This window comes from Ciconia boyciana, chromosome 2 (assembly GCF_034638445.1).
Source record: "Ciconia boyciana chromosome 2, ASM3463844v1, whole genome shotgun sequence".
NCBI classification, from domain to species: Eukaryota; Metazoa; Chordata; class Aves; order Ciconiiformes; family Ciconiidae; genus Ciconia; species Ciconia boyciana.
The window spans coordinates 127,320,594-127,340,229 of NC_132935.1; the positions used below are offsets into that span (position 1 = coordinate 127,320,594).

A 19,636-nucleotide genomic window follows, 5' to 3' on the forward strand; every position below is an offset into this window, starting at 1 on the left:
GAAGATGTTGCATTAAAGACCATCATTTTGGGCTGAAATTCTGTGAGCACAATTTGCAAGGTTTTATTATCATCATCTGATCTACACTGATGAATGAGTTTTCATAGAAATTGGCATATTGTGCATGCAAGCCAATTTTGTTCCACATATGCAAAGTGATAGAATTGTTTCCAAAACAGATAAGTATATTGCACAGTAATTAATGAATTTGTGATGTATCTGCACAACAGGTTGGACTGTTGGCTTTCCAGTTAGATATTCCAGATGCAAAGCTGTCTACTTCATACATGAATCAATGGTTCATGCAACCCAGTACATAAAACATCAACCTACATTTTAATTTTGTTGTGTTCTCCATTTCCTAGTGGAGAGGCAGTTGGTATTAAAGGATCATCTGTGCATGAAGCTCAAGCTAGTCGTCCATTGGTCCCAGCAGAACTCTTGTGTAAACAACATGAACAGAAAATGGACAGAAAAGTGCAAGTCTGACATTCAGGGTAAATTGAGTGAGAATTTTGCAAATTTGACAGGTGATTTAACAGCAGCTGCTGATACTGGTGATACAAGCCAGTGCAGTGCAAGACTTTGGTCATAAAGCAGCAGCCTGTGAATTACTGAGCTGTTAGGCTGGGGAAAAAGAAGAGAATCTGAAAGGAAAAAAACATTAAAGGCCTTAAAGTTCAAAGGGAAAAAAGCAGTATACATAGACAAGATTAATGGAAAACTTTTAAAGGCTGAGTAGGTAAACTTTTGAGCTAAATATATGTTTCCAGTTTATAAGAACGTTGCTGAGATATTTTTCATAATTTCCAAACTCATTTGATTTACTGTTGCTGATGCAAACATTACCTCTTGGAAGCTTGAAACAGCAAAAAAATATTTACCATTTGTTCCCCTCCATCGTGCATGCAGATTGGTTTGTTATTGTATGGATGCTGGCACTATTTATTTTCTTTTTTTAGAAAAAACATCATTGAAGCATTTGTTTTGGAAAATACACATATAAAGAACTACATGGACTTTGCTAACAGGTATGAGAAATTATATTTAAGAAAAGGTAGGTCACAATTTAGGCCTAAAGGTATTGTCATCCTCCCTTAAATTCAACTGGTTACTTCCAGTAATTATAATCGAACGTACAAAAATATGTGGAAAGATAGAAACACACTATTTTTGTGGAAGGGATCTATTGCAAAATCCCATTTTTGAGACTTTTTCATAGACTTTGCTGTTGCAAGAACAATTTATCCTGTTCTATTTTTGGTGCTATGTATAGAAAAATTCTGATTTGTGGTCTCAACCCGCATTTGAACAAACACGCAAAGTAACTAGGACTCCGGTACTGCAAATTCAGCCCATAGTGACTGGGGAGTGCAATCATTCCTAGTGATTTCTTTGGGGAGGACTTGATTATGTCATGTCTTAGACCAGCATTACCAGTGGCAAACTTAGCAGAATCACTGCAGTAACCTATCATACTAAATCAGCAAAAGTGAGATCATACAAAGTACTTCTCTAGTTTTAGTGATTACTGTTGATAAGAATTAAAGAAAGTTTTAGGTCATGAAATGCATTCAGAGGATAACTTGGCAGTCAGAGAAATGATGTAATCAGCTCGCAAGAGACTTTCACCTATGTACAATGGAATGAGAAGCCTGTTTTTTTATTTATAAACTATATCTTTGAGGGAAATATGCTAGAGGGGTGTGCGCTATAAAACCTAGCAGGGTTAATTTCAAAGATATTTTTTAAAAACACTGATTATCCTAATATTTTGCTAAAACTTGCTTTTCCTGGGATGTCAATTTTTATGTGGCATTTTTTCAGTATCCCCATAGGGCACAGAAGAGATCTTTATCAGACTCATCTCATTTGGCACTGTGGCAGCTGCACATTTGGACTGATTAAAAGTATTAATAAATTTAGATAAAAGAATTGATAATCAGCTATCCATCTGCAGATTTCTTGGCATTAGGCACAGATAGGTTAGATCTGCAATTCCCCTGTCCGCATTGTCTATCCTTTTTAATTCTGCCCTATCTGCTGACATTTGAAACAGCTGTTGCAGCCTGAAGTCACACAAAGAAAGTTGTTACCAAGCATGGATGCGTTCCAGTCCAATCATATTTATTTTTGTAGAATTAGTGAAAAACTTAAGTCTGCAGAGAGATACATTGATCAGTTGACTAAGTTGTCATTAACACATTAGAAAAACCTGCTTGCTAGCTCTCAAGTTCATGCACTGAATGATTTAAAGTTATGCCTGTTTCTTCAGAGGGAAAAGATCCATTCATAAGCCTTGGTTATGTGCTTGCAATGACCCTAGGAATGTAAACTGTGATGCAATAGAAAACTATGCAATAGAGGAAATTGGAAGGTTGAAATCAGTGTACACAGTTTGTCCAAAGCTGGGCAAGTTCTCGGAGATTCTGCGTAAGACAACATGTTAGAAGAAATCCCGTGTGCAGTCACAATCTTACCTAATATGGGGCTAGAATGTCAGTTATTGTGGGCTATGTCTCTAGATCCCAAACGAGCAAAGACTAGAAGGCATTTTAATCCAGATCATCTTTTCTGGCATAGCTAAGTCCTGTTGTCAATGAAGTATAAGAGGTTACAGCCTGATGAAGACAATGGTGATGATTATATATTGAAATGGACAGTAAGCAGATTTTAAGTGGTTGCTTGCTTGCTTATTTTGAGGCTTTTTATTGGCTTTTCCCATAAGTAGAAAAGTAGATAGACAAGACATAAAAGGCCACACAAAAATATATAACAAACGTTATGGGAAAAAAAAACCAACCACTGGAATTTATTTCCCTTAAAAAAAATTTAAAAATTCCAGTTAGAAAGAAGGAAAAGTAAATAGGAAACCATGCTGGTTGCTTGCTTTCAAGAGTTCCATTTTGACTTTTCTATCCTTACTTGGTTTCAAGCTGCCTTTGTAAGTTCTATGGATGGTTAGCAACTTAAAACAATATTTAAAATATAGCTCTAAAAGGTGAAGGGCTTAAGAAGCAGTTATATCTTTGAGGTCTGCTTATATTAAAAGAGCACCCAATGCTTTGCTCTCATAGCTAATGGTGGCTCCACTCTACCTTGATTAATTTCTAGCCTCACCATGTAAAACTGGGAAGTCCTTTCTTCTTTGTACTGTATTTCTAAGAGTTCTTTTATCATCTCAAAGCTACATCCTCTACAGCATGCTGTAGCATTTGAAGTGTTGGAATATCTTCTCTACTATACTTTACTAACAAGTGTAGACTAAGGATAGAAGGAGTGAAAGGTTTTGTTGTGATGTGAATTGTGTTTAGATTATTACACTGCTTACCTGCTGGAACTTCACCTTAATTTCATATTAAAAATGTCTGAAAGCTTTAAGAACGAGTTTATAAAAACATAGTTTTGCAGCACTGCTTGTCATCTCTGAGTTGTGATGTTTATGATTGACTTACGGACTCTCATTCCTGCAGAATTTTACTGATGATACAAAGCACACTTTCTAGATTGAACGAGTTCAGTCATGTCTGCCCTGATTTTCAGATATTTTTTGTTACCACAATTCATTTTAGGAGAAATACATATTCAAGTGCTTATCCAATGTGATTTCCTGACATGGAAATGAAAGATGGAAATGTCTCCTGATCTATGTATGTGTAAACAATGCACAGCCATTACAACTCTTGCTTTCACTACTACCTGGACATGCACGAGGTCAGATATTAGTGTGCTATATAGACTTGGGAAGCACAGTACAGTAGCTTTCTGGGAAAACTGGTGGAAGGCTTATTTTGAAGTCAAATGCTTCAAAACGCTTCCATTTTCCAAACTACTGGTAAAACATTTGTGTTAATGTTGTGTATTATAAATATGATCTATTTGGGGTTTACTAGTATAATTATTTCCATGCTAATTTCACATTTTTTAATTTGTGAGGGAGGGGAAGTAATGTGTAGCCCTTTGAAGAGGGAGGCAGCAAGGTTTTTGCTAACAGTTTCATGGTAGTGAAAGCCTGGATTTGTTGCTTCGGGCATTTTTGCCACCCTGTTTTCCATTTCACAAAAAAAATCTTACAGTTCTAAAAGTGTATGCATTTTTCTCATGGTCATGGATCAAGACATCTGATGATCTATGGATTCACTTGATCTACGGTTCAGAGGCTTTGAGAGGGAGGGACCAGTATTCTCTTTTCTGGTCAATTTACAGTCTTTCGCTCTCACTCACCAAAAACAATTTTAAAAATCTATATAGATATATCTCCTAAGACTGTAGCTAAAGTACCACTATAATCAATTGACTTACAAGGTCACAACTGATGCAGGTTTTCTGAAGGAGAGCTAAGCAAGCTCTCTACCTGCCTGCCAAATGGATAATGCCTAAGCATTACATAAGGAAACTATTTGTACAAGTGTTAGCCAAATTCTTTACGCTGTGAATTATTCATTTCTAGTTTTCATAAATGAAAACACTGAAATTATCTAAAAGGCCAAAACCTACATTTCATAGTGTGTATTGCCATTTCAGGGACTGACATATTTGAAGTTTTGTTTCCGAAAAGCAGTGTTGTCATCTTTCACAACCTGTGTGGAGTTTTCTAAAATGCTGTGTGATGCAAAGTAATACTAAGTAAACCCATTTGTTATTTTGTTTGTATACTATGGTGCCAAGCTTAGGATCCTGAGAACACATCTAATGTAGTATATCGGTGGTAAAGAGATGCTTACATGTTCTTATGCTGGATGCTGCAGAAGCTGAAGGGTGTTCAGAACTATGTTGTTGCAGCTGCTGTTATTCTACTAACAGCTGCTTTCCAAGATTTTTGAAAGATAATACAAAGAATTAGGCTCTTAATTCCATATTTTTCATCCAAATAACTACTTTTTTTTAAATGCAGCAGGTTTTCTCTGAAAAATGTAAAAAACTTAATGTTATTATTTTCTAGCTATTAAGGAGGAGTAAGCACGAAGAGGTAAAATACACTCTTCATCATAAAAAAACCCAGCCCTCCAGCAATTCCCCAGACCTTACACAGAATTATTCTGGATTATTGTTTTTAATTTTATGCTCCAGTTGCTACTATTTTCCCCCATTCTCTGTGTATTCTGCTCCTCGGTATGTCTTTGAACTGGAATTGTTGAGATAAGATCTGATGGCATTATAGAAGTGCTAAAAATAGTACTTTTTATGAAGGAAAAGTGGATTTTAAAGAAAAGTCACTGATGCTAAGCTGAGTGAAGGTGTGGCTGTGGAATGGTGATCTGACTGTTGCAGATGTGTGATACTTCAAACTTCCATGTTCATTAACAAATAATTACATGGCTGAAAGGCTGCTGAGGCAGGCAAATTGCACATATTCACCTAGACAGTGTGTAGCCACGAATATGAAAAATACATTCAGTTATTCATAAAATAGCTGCAAATGAGGGCAACTTTCAAATATCTGGGCTTGTATTGGTGCTTTCATGGACGCTTATTCATATATTTTTCTCTGTTATACTGTACATGGGAGAGAGAGATGACAGAATGAAAACTAAGGAACCAGCAGTATAGTATACTACGCTTCTAAAGAGAACTTTTATTTTCTCCCTTTCTCTTTTCTGAGAGCTAATGCTGGGTCTGAATGATGTCAGATCTAGTGATGTCTGTATAATTATCATGTACAAGAAAGGAAAAAAAATTTAACAGAGGGAGCTAGGGTATGATCTTGTAAGTGGTGTAGTATTTGCAGCCACATTTAGAAGGGAAGCTGAAACCACTTTTGTTGCTAATGTGTTATGTTGTTAGGGAAAGAACTGCATACCAAGGAAAATGTGGCACATGTAGAGAATGACAATTTGGGTTTACCAAAGAAATTAATAAAAAACTGTAATTATGCTCATTAATATCCTCCCCTACTGGAAAATAAAATGTGAAAAGACCGACCATTACAGAACTAGCACAAACAGTTTGCAATTATTAGCAGCTCTGCCCCTGTTGCATAGGGCTGTTTTCTTCAAATGTCCTCCATGACATTTCTTCTCAACAGATTGTAGCTCTCACTTTGCCTATGACTAATTGCCTAAGAATCACACCACTTACAACATGGCTACCTTCACTCAACATGACAGAACTTTTGTCTTTGCAAGTATTGGACAAAAATGTCCAATGAATTAACTATGTCACTATGAGTATTAATGTATGTCACTTTTAGTTTTCCAGATAACATAGGCCTTTAATATCAGCCTTACAAGAGAATGTATAAGAGAAGGCCAAAGCATAGCAAGAATTAAATGCCTCATCTGAGATCCTGCAAATGTTTGCTAAAGCTAGTCTTGCGCTGACATTTTGATGCTAATTTTCAGTAATATGCAGCTGCTGTCTTCTTCTGTCACTGCAAACTAAGAGTAGTCATTTCCTTATTAAGGTCTATTCTGCTAGCTTGGTGTCCTAAAATACAAACCCATTGTTGTTTTATGTGTAATTGGTTAAATCAAATAGTATATTTGATTCTATAAGCTTTGACACTAGGAGCGATATCTATGAATTATGCCATTATGAAACACATTTGTGATTTTCACTGTTCCCTTGTGGGCAAAAGACTTTATATAATTCACCAGAAGAACACCTTTGGGCTAGCAAAGCATCTCATCTTCCATTTTGCTTATGTGGGGAGCTTGCATGCTAAAATTATGGTATTGACTAGATAAACGTCCCAAACAGCAAAGCACTGATAACCTCTCTGCTGGGTATGTGTGGATGGTGCCAGAGAGGGCCACTGGAAGAGACAAAAAGAGTTGTTTCAGACTCTTCTGACAAAGAATTTGATGAGAGGGGACTCACTAAATGACTGAAGCAGACAGCTTCTCTTGCTCTTTGCCTAATCCCAGGATCAGCCATCCAACCTTACTGTGGTTTACTTAACATGTTGCTTCTGCCAACTAATGTAATTAAACTAAAAGTTCAGTTGGTAGCAGGCTGCCAGAAGGTAAAGACTGACACATGGTAGCCAATGGAGACTGCTAGTGTTGCACAAAATAATTGTTTTACTAAAAAGAGTAAGAAAAAGCAAAACAGAACCTGTAAATCATGCCAAGAACTATGATGACAGCGAGTTATTTAGAAATTGCTGGTCTGGATTGTCTGTGCAACTCTCTGTAAACATCATTCAATGTTTTTAACTATAATGATGACACAGGGTGTTTCATAAGCCCTTTGTTTGAGTCCTAGCCCAGAAGTGACCTGTGTTGGGTTGGAGAGGGGAAGGAGTAGAGGGGATGCAGGCAATAGCAGGAACATTTATTTTGGATGATGGAACCTGCTGGAGATCTAAAAGCAAGTTAAACAGGTGGTCATAGTAACTGCAATTGTGAGTAGTAAAAGGTGCTTTCACAGACTCTCCAGAAACTGAGAGATATTTCCTTTCCCTGGCACTCACCTGGGTACCACTCTTGGGATATGCCTGTCAATTTATGAAACATGTTACCAACAGTATGTTTTCAGCCAAAGGAAAAATTTCTTGTAAAAGCATCAGACTGAAGAGGACTACTAAAAATCTAAATTGGATAGCAGAAAAGTCAATATACTCTAAGACTAAGGATAATAACACTACCATCTCCTGTTCTGTTCTCTCATCATTTCCTTGTGAAATTTGTTCCTCCAAAATTTAGGCGTTTGGTATCTCAACTACTTATGGAAGAGCAGGTGGTTGTAAGAAAGGCATTGCTGATCAGTCCACAGAATACATCTGCTACAGGCTCTACTTACGGTGCGCTCCAAGACAGATGTCTGAAAGAATGTATGTATTCTCACTGCTCTCCCTGCCTTCACTCCACTGAAAAAAATTATACATTTACAACAGATGCTTATATAGCTTCTGACAATTCCTATATTAGACACAACATTAATTTATTGCCAAAACCAGATTTACTAGCTCAATGCTCTCCAGTAAAGGAAATAAGCTGCTGTAAAGGGAATAGCTTTAATTATTCCTGGATTCGAGACAGGAGAATGCCATGAGGTATTACACTTACAAGAGTGGTCAGAAGTCAGAGTTCTCAGAAATTCTGAGTTGGGTTCCAGTTATTTTAATTTACTTCTAGGTTCTAGAACTATAAATCTGTTTTGAAACTTAAAGTTTAGATAGAGGTTTAAAAGAGGACATTCAACTTGCTAAAAATGCAAAAAAAAATCAAATCCCTGCTTAAAATGGAAAGAGATCCTATGCAATCTGCCGTGCAGTTCACTCATTCTTTCCTTGTTCCATTTGATTAATGAAAGCAGTGTATTTTCTCTCCTTCTGCCAGTGATTAATACTTCTCCGTGCTTCTTTGTTTTTGGTGGCAGATTGCTGGGGGAGAGATTCCACAGTAAATTGTTTTTGATATCAAGTTTTAAATAGGCTTTGCCAGCCTGCTTGTTTTGTGAAAAATACTTCTCAGTCTCCAGTGCTGTATAGCCTGGACTGTGTCTGCTCTATGTCTCTGTTAAAGAGAAGGGGAGTTTAGGAGACCCCCCTTTCAAAGCTCACTTCCCTCTCTATAGCTGATAGTGCAAGGTGAAAGAGAACAGCTTGGCTGCTGCTTCCTTCTCCATGTCTGTGGGGTAGGCATGTGCGGGCAGCAGGCGTAGCAGGCAAAGAAGGAATCATAGTTATGTACCGGCCTCGGTAACAGCAATTTGTTCATCCAGGTACATGGCTTGAGTGACAGCCCTAATAGGTGTTTGGGTGGGGAGGCAATACTCTGAAGCCATTGCTGTTAGTGACACAGACAAAAGTTGCTCCCTGAATTCTCCTTTGGGAAGTACTGCCTGCAGTACTGACCAGGTATAATTCATATCACCTAGATCTTGGTGGTGAGGCAGGGCCTATTTTTAAGCAGTATTTTGGACTACTGTCTACACTAGTGATTCACATGGTGCCAAGGGTGTTCCTGGACATGGGAACGCAACCATCCATTCATTTCCACTGCTATAGCTGTCTCTGGATGACTTCTGGCTGAAGCTAAATCTCCCAGATATCCCTGGGCAGAGTCTGGAGTTCAATATGAGCCAAGGAACGATAGGCAGTTCATGTGCAGCTGACCTGTTTTGGAGGATAAGAGAGTTTAATAATATGGATGGGGACTGCTGTGCACATGTTGGCCTCCATGCTGCAGAAAGGTACATTCAAGGCAAATTCATTTTATTGTCGTATATCTTACAGAACCTTTTTCTTTAGTGGGCTTTTAGCTTTTAAGGAATTGTTTTTGATTCCTTGTTTTTTACTGGTGGTAAACTCAACTGATGCTCAATTTCTGCTCATGCATTAAGATAAACGACAAATATATTTTTGATTGTGTTTGCTTCTACTTAAAAGTTGGGAAATGCATACTGAAGCATGTGCAGATGTAAAACTGGTGGCAGTTTGCCAGTGTAGCCTTTGATGTTGCCAAACATGAGAGACCTATGTAGAGGATAATACAGCTTTCCTTCTATATATGTGATCAAACCGCCATGTGCACGTTTTATTCCTTATCTTAAAAGCAATGTTTTACATTGCAGCCTCCAAAATAAAAATGTAACTATAGAAATGAAATATGCCTTATGTATAACCTTCAAGTTAGAGTTGAAATAGAAAATATGTTAGTTTAGCAGGGCCGCTGAGCCCACAATCTGCAAAAATACTCTTTGCACTTGACTGTGAGCTCCACCCTTTAAACAAACACTTTATCCTGGTTTCAAATTGAATTTTTCACTACACGAGTCTCATTAATTAGACGGCAAGAGTAGCTTCAGCCAGCGATCCGTTCTTCCCCCTGCAGCTCCTTGCGCGGGGACCCTTTTGCTCATAGCTGGTGAAAACCTTTTTTCTTCTGCCTGGCTGAGGAGAAATCTATATGATAGAAAGGACAGCTCAGCACCCAAACCCAGTCGTCACCAAGAGTTGCTTAAAATAACTTGAAAAATAAATGGTTTCTCCTCATCGTCTCCTTTCGTTCCAGTCACGTTTTTGTCAGCTACATTTGCCCGAGAACCCAAAACTCAGATGCGGCATGACATTTCCCTACCTTCCTCCTTCTCTTTCCACAGGCCTTTTACCCCCAGCTGTTGCTGTTGCTGCCAGCTCCGTTCAATTAACCTCAACAGGAATGCAGTCATCCCTCTGCGGTTAATCCTGTTCAGGATTAATGAACTGTGCTTTAAACCAAGGGAACTGCTAGTAAAAATGAGGTATAATTTCATTAGAAAATTGTGTACTGCTAATTAATGAAGAAGGTCATTTTAGGACTTGGCAGAATTGAGTTTAACTGGAGAAAAAAAAATCCACAGAGCAAATATGTGAAGTTTGCTACTTTCTCTTCACTCTCACTCTCTCTGTGGACACCTTTTGTCACCAAGCGTCTTGTTTTCTGTTTCCCTCCCATCAGGTTACCACCAAGGCATGTCACCAGGAAGCATGGAGTAGAGGCAGCAGTAAAATGAGGCCACTTGTTGTGGAGCCACTTGTTTCTTCATCCTTTGTTTCTGAGTGATGAACACTGTGTATAATGTGATTTATTTAAATGTTAAAAAACAGGGACTGGTCAAAGTACTGAGGTCATTGCTTCTCCAGTTATGAACCAAGAAAATTCCTGGTATTTGGCTTTCGTGATGGTCCTGGGAAAGTCTGCAGTCCAGTTTCTCAGTAGTGCTTGTTCTGTACATTTGAGCAAAGGCTTGGGCGATACCTTAGATACGTTCAGCCTTTCATTTTCTGGATATCAAAAGCAATCACAATGGACACCTGGACAAAGCAAAGTAACAAGGAACTTCAGCACGAAAGTGACTGACAAGCCAGAGCAGTGGCAGGGGAAGGGAGAGAAAACAGGTGAATAGCTGGTATTTAAAAAACAAGATCAGAAAAGGCAGCTCATCAAAAATTTTCAAATTCTGTTCCTGTTTGGTCATACACAGCTTTGTTTATTACTTCAGAGCTCTTGACTCTTCCATTATGGCATATTAATTAGTATCCATCCTGTAAAAGATCAGGTAAATACCATGATTTCCAATATTTCATGTCACTTCACTGAAGCAGGTCTTGTCATAAAGTAATGAATTACACAACTGTCATTCAGATATTTTGATCTTTTATATCAAAAAACCCCGTGATGTACTGTACTTAACTCTCTAAACCATGCTGTTGTAATTATTTTTTTCTTAAAAAAAATGACATGGGTCCTTCTAAGTTCTAAAAATATACTTCTGACTCTCCAAGTAAAAGATACCCATTCTGGGAGGGATACATCTATAAAAAATAGATTGAATCCAGGTTTTGAATGTAAAGCTAAGTCTAATGACTGGAATTTTCATAATACGATACTGACAGAATTTTCTGTACAATATATTGTAATGGGCCAAATATCTACCAACCACAAAATATGCAAGTTTGTATTCTGCACATATAAAGGAGGAGGAGTCAATACATCTGAGTCAAAGTTCCTCAGTGTTTTGTTTAAGTGCCAGAGCCAGCCAATGTGCTAGCACACATGCTTATGTTTTAGCATATGAGTACAGAAAGTCAGCCAAGCTTAAAAAAAAGTCAGTCACAGTTATTTTTGGGATGGTACTTTGTTTTTTTTATACTCCACTGTTATATTTGTAGATTCAAAAGAAATTACGTCTTATCTTCAAATGTAATTACCACAGAGGATACGGAGCATGGGATTTTCAAAGCAGCCCAAGGAAACTGAGGACCCAGTTTTTAGTAGGCAGGAAAATAAGATGCCAAGACTCTTTTGAACATCCCAGCATCAAGCACCCGTACAGGAGCATTTTGTTACTTGATGCAGGTTTACTATAAGCGAGCCAGCTGACGTTTTTGCCACACTAAGAGGTCTTATAGTATAGTGAAATATTTCATATCAAGTTCTGTTTGTCATGAGAAATAATGTGCTTTCTAGTTTCTGCGGGGGGCAGAGGGGTGTTTGGGGTTTTTTTTGGTTTTTCCTGGACAGCATTATGGGCCAAATGCTCAATCCTTTTATGTCAAAGGCAAACTCTGATTTAAATGAGACCAGAATGCATGGGTATGTGCTAAATCAGATATTTTTAAATGCATGCCACTTGAGATTGCAGAAGAAAAAACATGCTCATAAATAGTTGTGATTTGTTTGAAGTCAGAGCACTTTTCTCTCTGTGGGTCTATTTATAGTTTCAGGATAAGAAATTCTTATGCTTAGTAGCAGGAACTGATGAGTGAGACTTTCACATACTCAGAAGAAAAACATGAGTTGTAATTTTCTGTTTCTTCAGCCTAAAGAAAATTCATGAGTCTTGTAGCTGGGATATAAAATTAATCCTGCTTACTTAGGAGGACCTTAATCACACACTTGCAGTTTTCCACTTGAACTATGGTATGTGTAGTACCCAAAGGAGTCAGTTCTCACAGAATGTTTTTCATCTGGCTTTGTCTTCTTGTTAAAATAAAGCTTTGATTTTGCCAGTGACCAAGATTAGATTTCAATGTATTTTTTTTTTATTTTTAATTTTTATTCTGTTACTATATTAAGACCAGGAACACAAATGGATTATTGTGAATCCTGAAGTGTTCCCTTTTTTTGCTGCTGGAGTCCAGTTCCATACAATATTTGCAATCAGCTTCTATTCCAAAGCCAAGCAGTGACAGTCGCAATAATGAATATTTGCTGCAGGCCACTGGTATGAAAATAGCACAGTGCTGCAAGCCTGCGTCACCAACAAATCTTCTGTTTGACAGTGACTGAATTTCCAGGTTGATTTTAGATCATTTATTATTGAAATAGTTCTTAAAGCACTGTCATAATATAATGTTAAGAAATGCTGATTCAGTCTTCAAGGCATCAATTCAAATGCTTTCCTACTCCTTTTTTTTTTGGGGGGGGGAGGGGATGTTAATCCATTATACCTTTAATGCTGTACCCTGTATTTAGGGCATTGAACTGTGTACAGGCAGCAACACTGTAATATATTCAAAGAGAAACATGCTGGTTAGGTTAGAAGTTCTGGTGAGAAGAGGATTTGAATTCCCTCTTTGTAAGCGTACTTGACAGCTTTTAGAATATTTTCTCCTTAATTCCTGCAGATAATTCTAAAGTTTATATGAGGAGGAGCAGCTTTGCATCTTTAAATGTGTCATGGCTTTTACACAGTGAACTTGGATGGTGTTTTCTTGTATATGTTTTGATGTCATTAATGCATTTGCATTAATGGAATATATGATGTATTAATATAGGGCACCTTTTGAAAGTGCAGAATATATGCACTGAACTTTGATATTTTTTTTTTAGGTCAAGAATATGCTGATGGCATTTACCATTTTTAGTTTAATTTTTATGTACAATCCTGCTTTCACACATGCATATCAAAATACCCTCAAAAGGACTAACATGATTATATTTTCTTTTCACTTTAAAATAATTACATATGGAAATATTAGATCATCTTAGATATAGGAAATCAGATATTTGAAGCAGACTAAAATATGCAGTTATTTAAGCTTTATTTTTGTTCATTGCCTCAGGTTTTCTTATGGAAAATAAAGAAATGATGGTCTATATTTTGCTTAGGGCAAAATACTGACCCTTGCACTGCAAAGCTGGTAATGGTGATTGATGTACATATCTAATTTCCTGCAAGTTTAGAATGAGCACCAACCTGGCCATCAATCCTGAGAGAATGTTAATGTCTTCTTTTTCTTTTCCTTCCCTCTCCCTGGTGCCATCTGCCCTCTGCCTTCCTTTTCACCAGGAAAGTACTTTGGCTAGGCCTGCTACTGTACGGTAGTACCAGGATGGAGAAACTGAAGTTTCAAAAGCAGTGTTATGTACTGCTGGGAGTGGGCTTTTGAGGAAAATAATTTCACTGCAGCAACTTTCAACTGAAGGAAAGCCAACGTCGACACAGATTCTCTGGGATGGGAAAGGAGTGACTAGTTAAATGTATAATTTTGTGGACAGGTCTACAAAAGCTTCATTTATTCATCAGTTTCTCAACAAAAGGCTTAATATTTCAAAATAGTATTTTTCTTTTGAAACATTATTGTTGGTCTGTAAGAAATAATAAATAAGAACAGAATGTTCAGCAAGGTAACACCATTCCTTCTGCACCAGTATTTGACATCCCCAGTACCTTCAGGATATAACTACCTCCAGACTCAGTCTCAGGAAAAAAAAAATACTTTGATTAGACCTTGAGTGGGACTTTATGTTGTGGTTTAGCCCCAGCTGGCAACTAAGCACCACACAGCCGCTTGCTCACCCCCGCCCCTCAGTGGGATGGGGGAGAGAATCGGAAGAGTAAAAGTGAGAACGCTTGTGGGTTGAGACAAGAAATAAAGAGATAAAATTAATAATAATAATAATAATAATAATAATAATAATAATAATAATAATAATAATAATAATAATAATTGTAATGAAAAGGAAAATAACAAAAAGAGAGAGAAATAAAACCCAAGAAAGACAAGTGATGCAAATGAAAAACAATTGCTCACCACCAACGAACCGATGCCCAGCCTCTCCCCAAGCAGCGGCCACACCCCAGCCAACTCCCCCCAGTTTATATACTGAGCATGACATCATATGGTATGGAATAGCCCTTTGGCCAGTTTGGGTCAGCTGTCCTGGCTGTGCCCTCTCCCAGCTTCTTGTGCACCTCCAGCCTACTTGTTGGCAGTCCAGTATGAGAAGCTGAAAAGTCCCTGATTGCTTAGCAACAACTACAACACCAGTGTGTTATCAACATTATTCTCATCCTAAATCCAAAACACAACACTATACCTTCTACAAGGAGGAAAATTAACTCTATCTCAGCCAAAACCAGGACACCTTATTTTTGCTATATGCTTTAATGGCTGGCAATATATAGAATATTCACATGACAAACTCTGCTTTCTTGGTTTTATGAATAATTTTTAAAAACCCTCTGGGAGAGTATGTAGAAACATTACAAAATACACAACGTATAGAAATGGATAGGGCTTGAAGGGTCCTATTCCCACTAACTGAAAGGGGATCATACCTGGGTTGCTCCTGCAGATATTTGTTCAGCCAGTTCCAAGTCCTCCAGCAGGCAATATTTCCAGATCTCTGTAGGTAGGCTATTCTCAGGCTTTACAAGCTTTAATATTAGAAAGAATTTCCTGATGTCTAATCTAAGTCTCTCTTGCTCTAATCCAATAGTCCTTGTCCTATTAGGAGGGATCAGGGAGAAGAGTTTATTCTCTTATTTTTAGCTACCTTCTACAGATATGAAAAATGTTGTCAGCGTTTACCCTTCATCTTCTGTATTCACAGTCCATATTTTCTAAACCTCTGATTTGTTTTGGCTTCCTCCCTTGCAACCCCTCTCTTGTTGGTTTGCATTTGTATTGCTGCTGGATTAACAACAAAGCAAGTAATTGTTAATTTTTGATGTTGCAGTCCCCCAGGCTGGACACAGGGCCTCCAGTGTTGATTAGAGGAGAAAAAAATACTTCATAAATCTTTCACTTTGCACTTTCAATATGGTAGGGACCTTTTTCATGACATGATGATGTAAGAGAACTGTGTTCATCTTTTTTTCTGCTACTGAAAGCTTTTTCTGAAAAAACAAACAAACCAACTAACCCAAAATCAATCAAACAAACAAAAATCCCCAAAAGCACTACTGGGGCTGTTGTTCAACCTGTTTTAATAGATCAGATTAATCCTACTGAGTGTGTATTCCTGCAACTGCCTTTACTGAAAAGCATCTAATTTTCTAGACTGTTTCTCCAATGCATTAAAATTGTTTTGAATCATGTCTCCCAGTGTGTTTGTGCTTGCTCCCAGTTTGCTATTGTCTTCTAAGTTAATAGGCATGTTTATCATTAATGAAGTTGTTGAGCAGTTTTAGTCTGAAACACACCTCTGCAGCATCAGTTAGTTGTGTCCCTCCTGCATCACAGCACACACTGAGATCTATAAGCCAAAGAATTGTTATTTTGCCTATTCTAATAGATGGCAATGAATGAAGCATAGTACAGGTAGAGCACCACTAACACCAAGGGATGTATGAAACCAAAATGAGCTATCTATGTTGGAAAGTACCCAATTCCAGGAGTATTTCAGTAAATTAACTAAGATTTCTTACAGAGGAAGCTGCTACTCAGTAGGCTTAATATGACAAAATACAACACTGCAAAGGCAGAACAGGTCCTGTCCCTTCTCTCCTTCTCCTGTCCCTTACTTGCCCTCTTCTCCACTGGCTCAGTGCTGGATCTTACTGTCCTCTACCCTGCTAAGTACTTAACTACCAAGTGATATTGCCATATCCAAATGTCGTGTATATATTATTCAAAGCACAATATCATTGTGTATTTTCTCTCTCTCGGATTTGAAAACTACAGAAAAAGCACAAGTTCTTAGATGCAAGCACTAGGTTTCCAAATAGATTTAGCTATATAACATGCTTACAGTTTTTCCAAACATACCACTGATACACCAAACAGAAATCTTACTACTGTCTGTGTAGTTCTCAGATATAGAATGTTGTATATTTAATTACTATTATTAGTATGTATTGTTACTATGCAATAATGGATAATAATAATGCATGGATAAATATATACTGTGTATTAATAATTACCTTCATTATTTAATATTAGTTTTGGCTAATATCAAGTGAAGTATCAATGTAATGTTTTATTTTATCAGATATCAAGGACATACAATTATTTTCATTTTAGTTTTATTAGTACAGAATGTTAAAACTTTAGCTTGGCTACTCAATCAGCGTAAGTATTATGCAGTACTATGGCAGTTTATGCATCTGAAGTGCTGCGTATGAATTTTAAATGCCTATTGTACTGGTAATTTACACGACCTTTTTTAGTGGATTATCTTTCAGTTGTACAGTACAGTCTTAATGACCTGTCTTTTCAGTTTATGAATTCTGTATTTATTGGGTGTTAGCAGAATGCAGGAGACAGAATATGTGGCATTTCGATACATGGGAGTACTGTATTTTGTAACCACGCAAAATACAAAGAATAAGGTCAGATTTAGTTCAGTACCATTAGTCAAACCATCACCAGCACGATCTGGCTCTCTGTGTGGTTACAGCATTAGGATGCAAACAAGCAAATGCCAAAGGTCACAGCCTTTTTTGTTTGTTTGTTTGTTTCCATCTCCTCTCTTTGCCCACAGATGTTACTACAGGGACACCAGCAATATCAACGACGACAACAGTGGAAATCCGGAAGAGCAGTGTTATGACAACTGAGATCACCTCTAAAGTGGAGAAAATCCCCACGACAGCCACTAGCAGCACCACATGCCCTTCCGTTGAGACTGAGGAAGAAAAAGCAAAAAGACTGCTGTACTGTTCACTATGCAAAGTCGCTGTCAACTCTGCCTCACAGCTGGAGGCGCACAACAGTGGTGAGATGGAGCAGTGCTTGCTTTCTTCCTTTTTTTCCTTCTGTCTCAAGAGCTCTGCAATTATCTTCCCCTGAATAGATTAGATCTCTTGCAGCAGGGGACAAAGAGGTGGCAGAAAACTGGCAATTACATGGAATTCATTAACTATTAAAGAATAAAAATGACAGGCAAAGAGGCTTTCATAAAGGGGGAAGAAAGGAATTTTATTGCATGCAAGTTACCCATTTTCTTACATTTTAGCTTTTGCAGCTTCCAAACCTTATAGAGCTAAATGACAGCTCATGCTTCATTACCTTTGGTGTTCAGAGTTTGCATACTTTTGTTTGTGCCAGCTAGCAAACTGAGTATGAATGCCATTAGTTTTGTTTGAAATCTAACAAATTAAGGCTGAAAGAGGGAGCGTCAGTCAGTCAGAGTTCAATGAGGAGAGTTAGAATTCTTAGCTCCGTATTGTCTGTTAATAACTTGTTAAAATTATGTATATTTTTCCTTTGTTTTCATCAACTGATAGCAACTGCTGCATGAGAGTTGAATGGGTAATTGCTTACTTCCATCTTGCTTAATTTTTAAGCCTTTTCTTGTTATTAGAGCTAGTAGCATCGATAAGTTCCAGTAGTAGAGAGCCATCATTCACAGTCACTATTTTAAGCATCTTATTGATTGGCTTTGTGGTGAGCAGGGTTAAAAGAGCTTGAGACTTAATATGGTGACAATGACCACCTATAACCATCCTACAGAAAAACTCCTGATTTTGGATGTCAGGGGTTACCTGCCAGCAGGGTAAACAGAGTTAGGAGACAGGCAGAGAACCTTAGGTTTGAAACATAGAGACAGTGATGATATACCTGCAGCAAGATGGTCAATGGTTTTATGATATAATAAAAAAAGAAATAACTGTGGCATGTCTGTATAATCCACCTAAATTAAAAAGGAAATGATAATTTGTTGGTATTCATGAGAAACAAATCCTAATCAGTTTAGAATGCTGTGTTTGCTGTATGCCAGATCTTCAACTGGTGAAAATTCAAGTTCATAAAGCTATATCCATTTAACCTATTTAACTTCATATGAGGGTTAGACTCTAAACATTTTTCTGATCAAGATGAGAGCCAAAACATTATTCTGAATATTTAAACACAACCCTCCAAGCTTTTGCTGTCTGTGCTGATAAACTGTGTGTGTGCTCACACACATGCATCCTTGTAAAAGTGTGCACGTGGATGCATACGACAATTATCAGTGGAACACTAATTCAGTACACGGTAGTAGTCCATTATCATCACAGACTACCTGCGTGGAAGTCAACAGTGTAAGAAATTGTTCAGTCGGAATAAAGGTAAAGCAACAAGACACTATTGTTTTCTATCCAATCTTTATTTTAATAAAAAATGCAAGTGCATTTTTCTCACATGTATGTTTCTCACACGTTTTGGTTTCTGTCCAGGCCACTAAGGATCCATAGGTTGCTGCCAGGAACCTCTGCCCCTTTTTGATTTGGAGACTAATTAGTTAATAACAGATTTAAGTGTAAGCTACCTAATGCATACTGTTTGTCAATCCATTCAGGAGGACTACAAATCAAAGCCAACTACATCTTTAATAGCTAAATTACTCTTCCTTTGCAACTACAATTCAGGTCTTATTAGCAGCAGGAGTTAATGAGAAAAGTCACACCCATTTAACTTCACATCAGGATACCTGATTGTGCCACTACTTACTGGTGTGGCTGCTTTGTTCTAGTGCATTACCTACAGATATGTAATTTAATAATTAAATATCAGATGTGAAATATTGTTACATTGGTATGAACCTAATACAGACAAACACAGGCATATTCCAAGGATAGCACATGGCACCAAGCTGAGGTTCATATGATTTTCTTTTAAAAAGAAAATAAAACAATGAATGCAACCAAATTGCCAAAGTTGTTTCTGTTTCCCATTTCTAATGTCTCCAGGGACTAAGCACAAAACTATGCTGGAAGCTCGGAATGGAAGTGGAACCATAAAAGCCTTTCCCCGGGCAGGCGTAAAAGGCAAAGGACCTGTGAATAAAGGAAACACAGGCCTTCAGAACAAAACATTTCACTGTGAAATATGTGATGTGCACGTAAACTCTGAGACACAACTGAAACAGGTACTCAGCTAGCTTGCGGAGTGTGAATCCTTGGCTGTTCTTTGTTTTCATGGTGATAAAGTACCAACACAATCAGCATGCGTCAGTCTAACAGTTCACATCCAAATGGAGCTTACAGATTTTGC

General features: G+C 37.6%; 1 protein-coding gene across 2 annotated transcripts in view; it reads left to right on the forward strand.

Annotated features, from left to right (window-relative positions):
• The window catches only part of ZNF385D (zinc finger protein 385D), a 442,063-nt gene that overhangs the window by 413,245 nt on the left and 9,182 nt on the right, over window positions 1–19,636 (forward strand). For both annotated transcript variants that reach the window (XM_072853997.1, XM_072853998.1), the window contains 2 exons: window positions 17,142–17,375; window positions 19,333–19,511. In XM_072853997.1, the coding sequence (XP_072710098.1) occupies window positions 17,142–17,375; window positions 19,333–19,511 (413 nt within the window). The remainder of the gene's footprint in view (window positions 1–17,141; window positions 17,376–19,332; window positions 19,512–19,636) is intronic.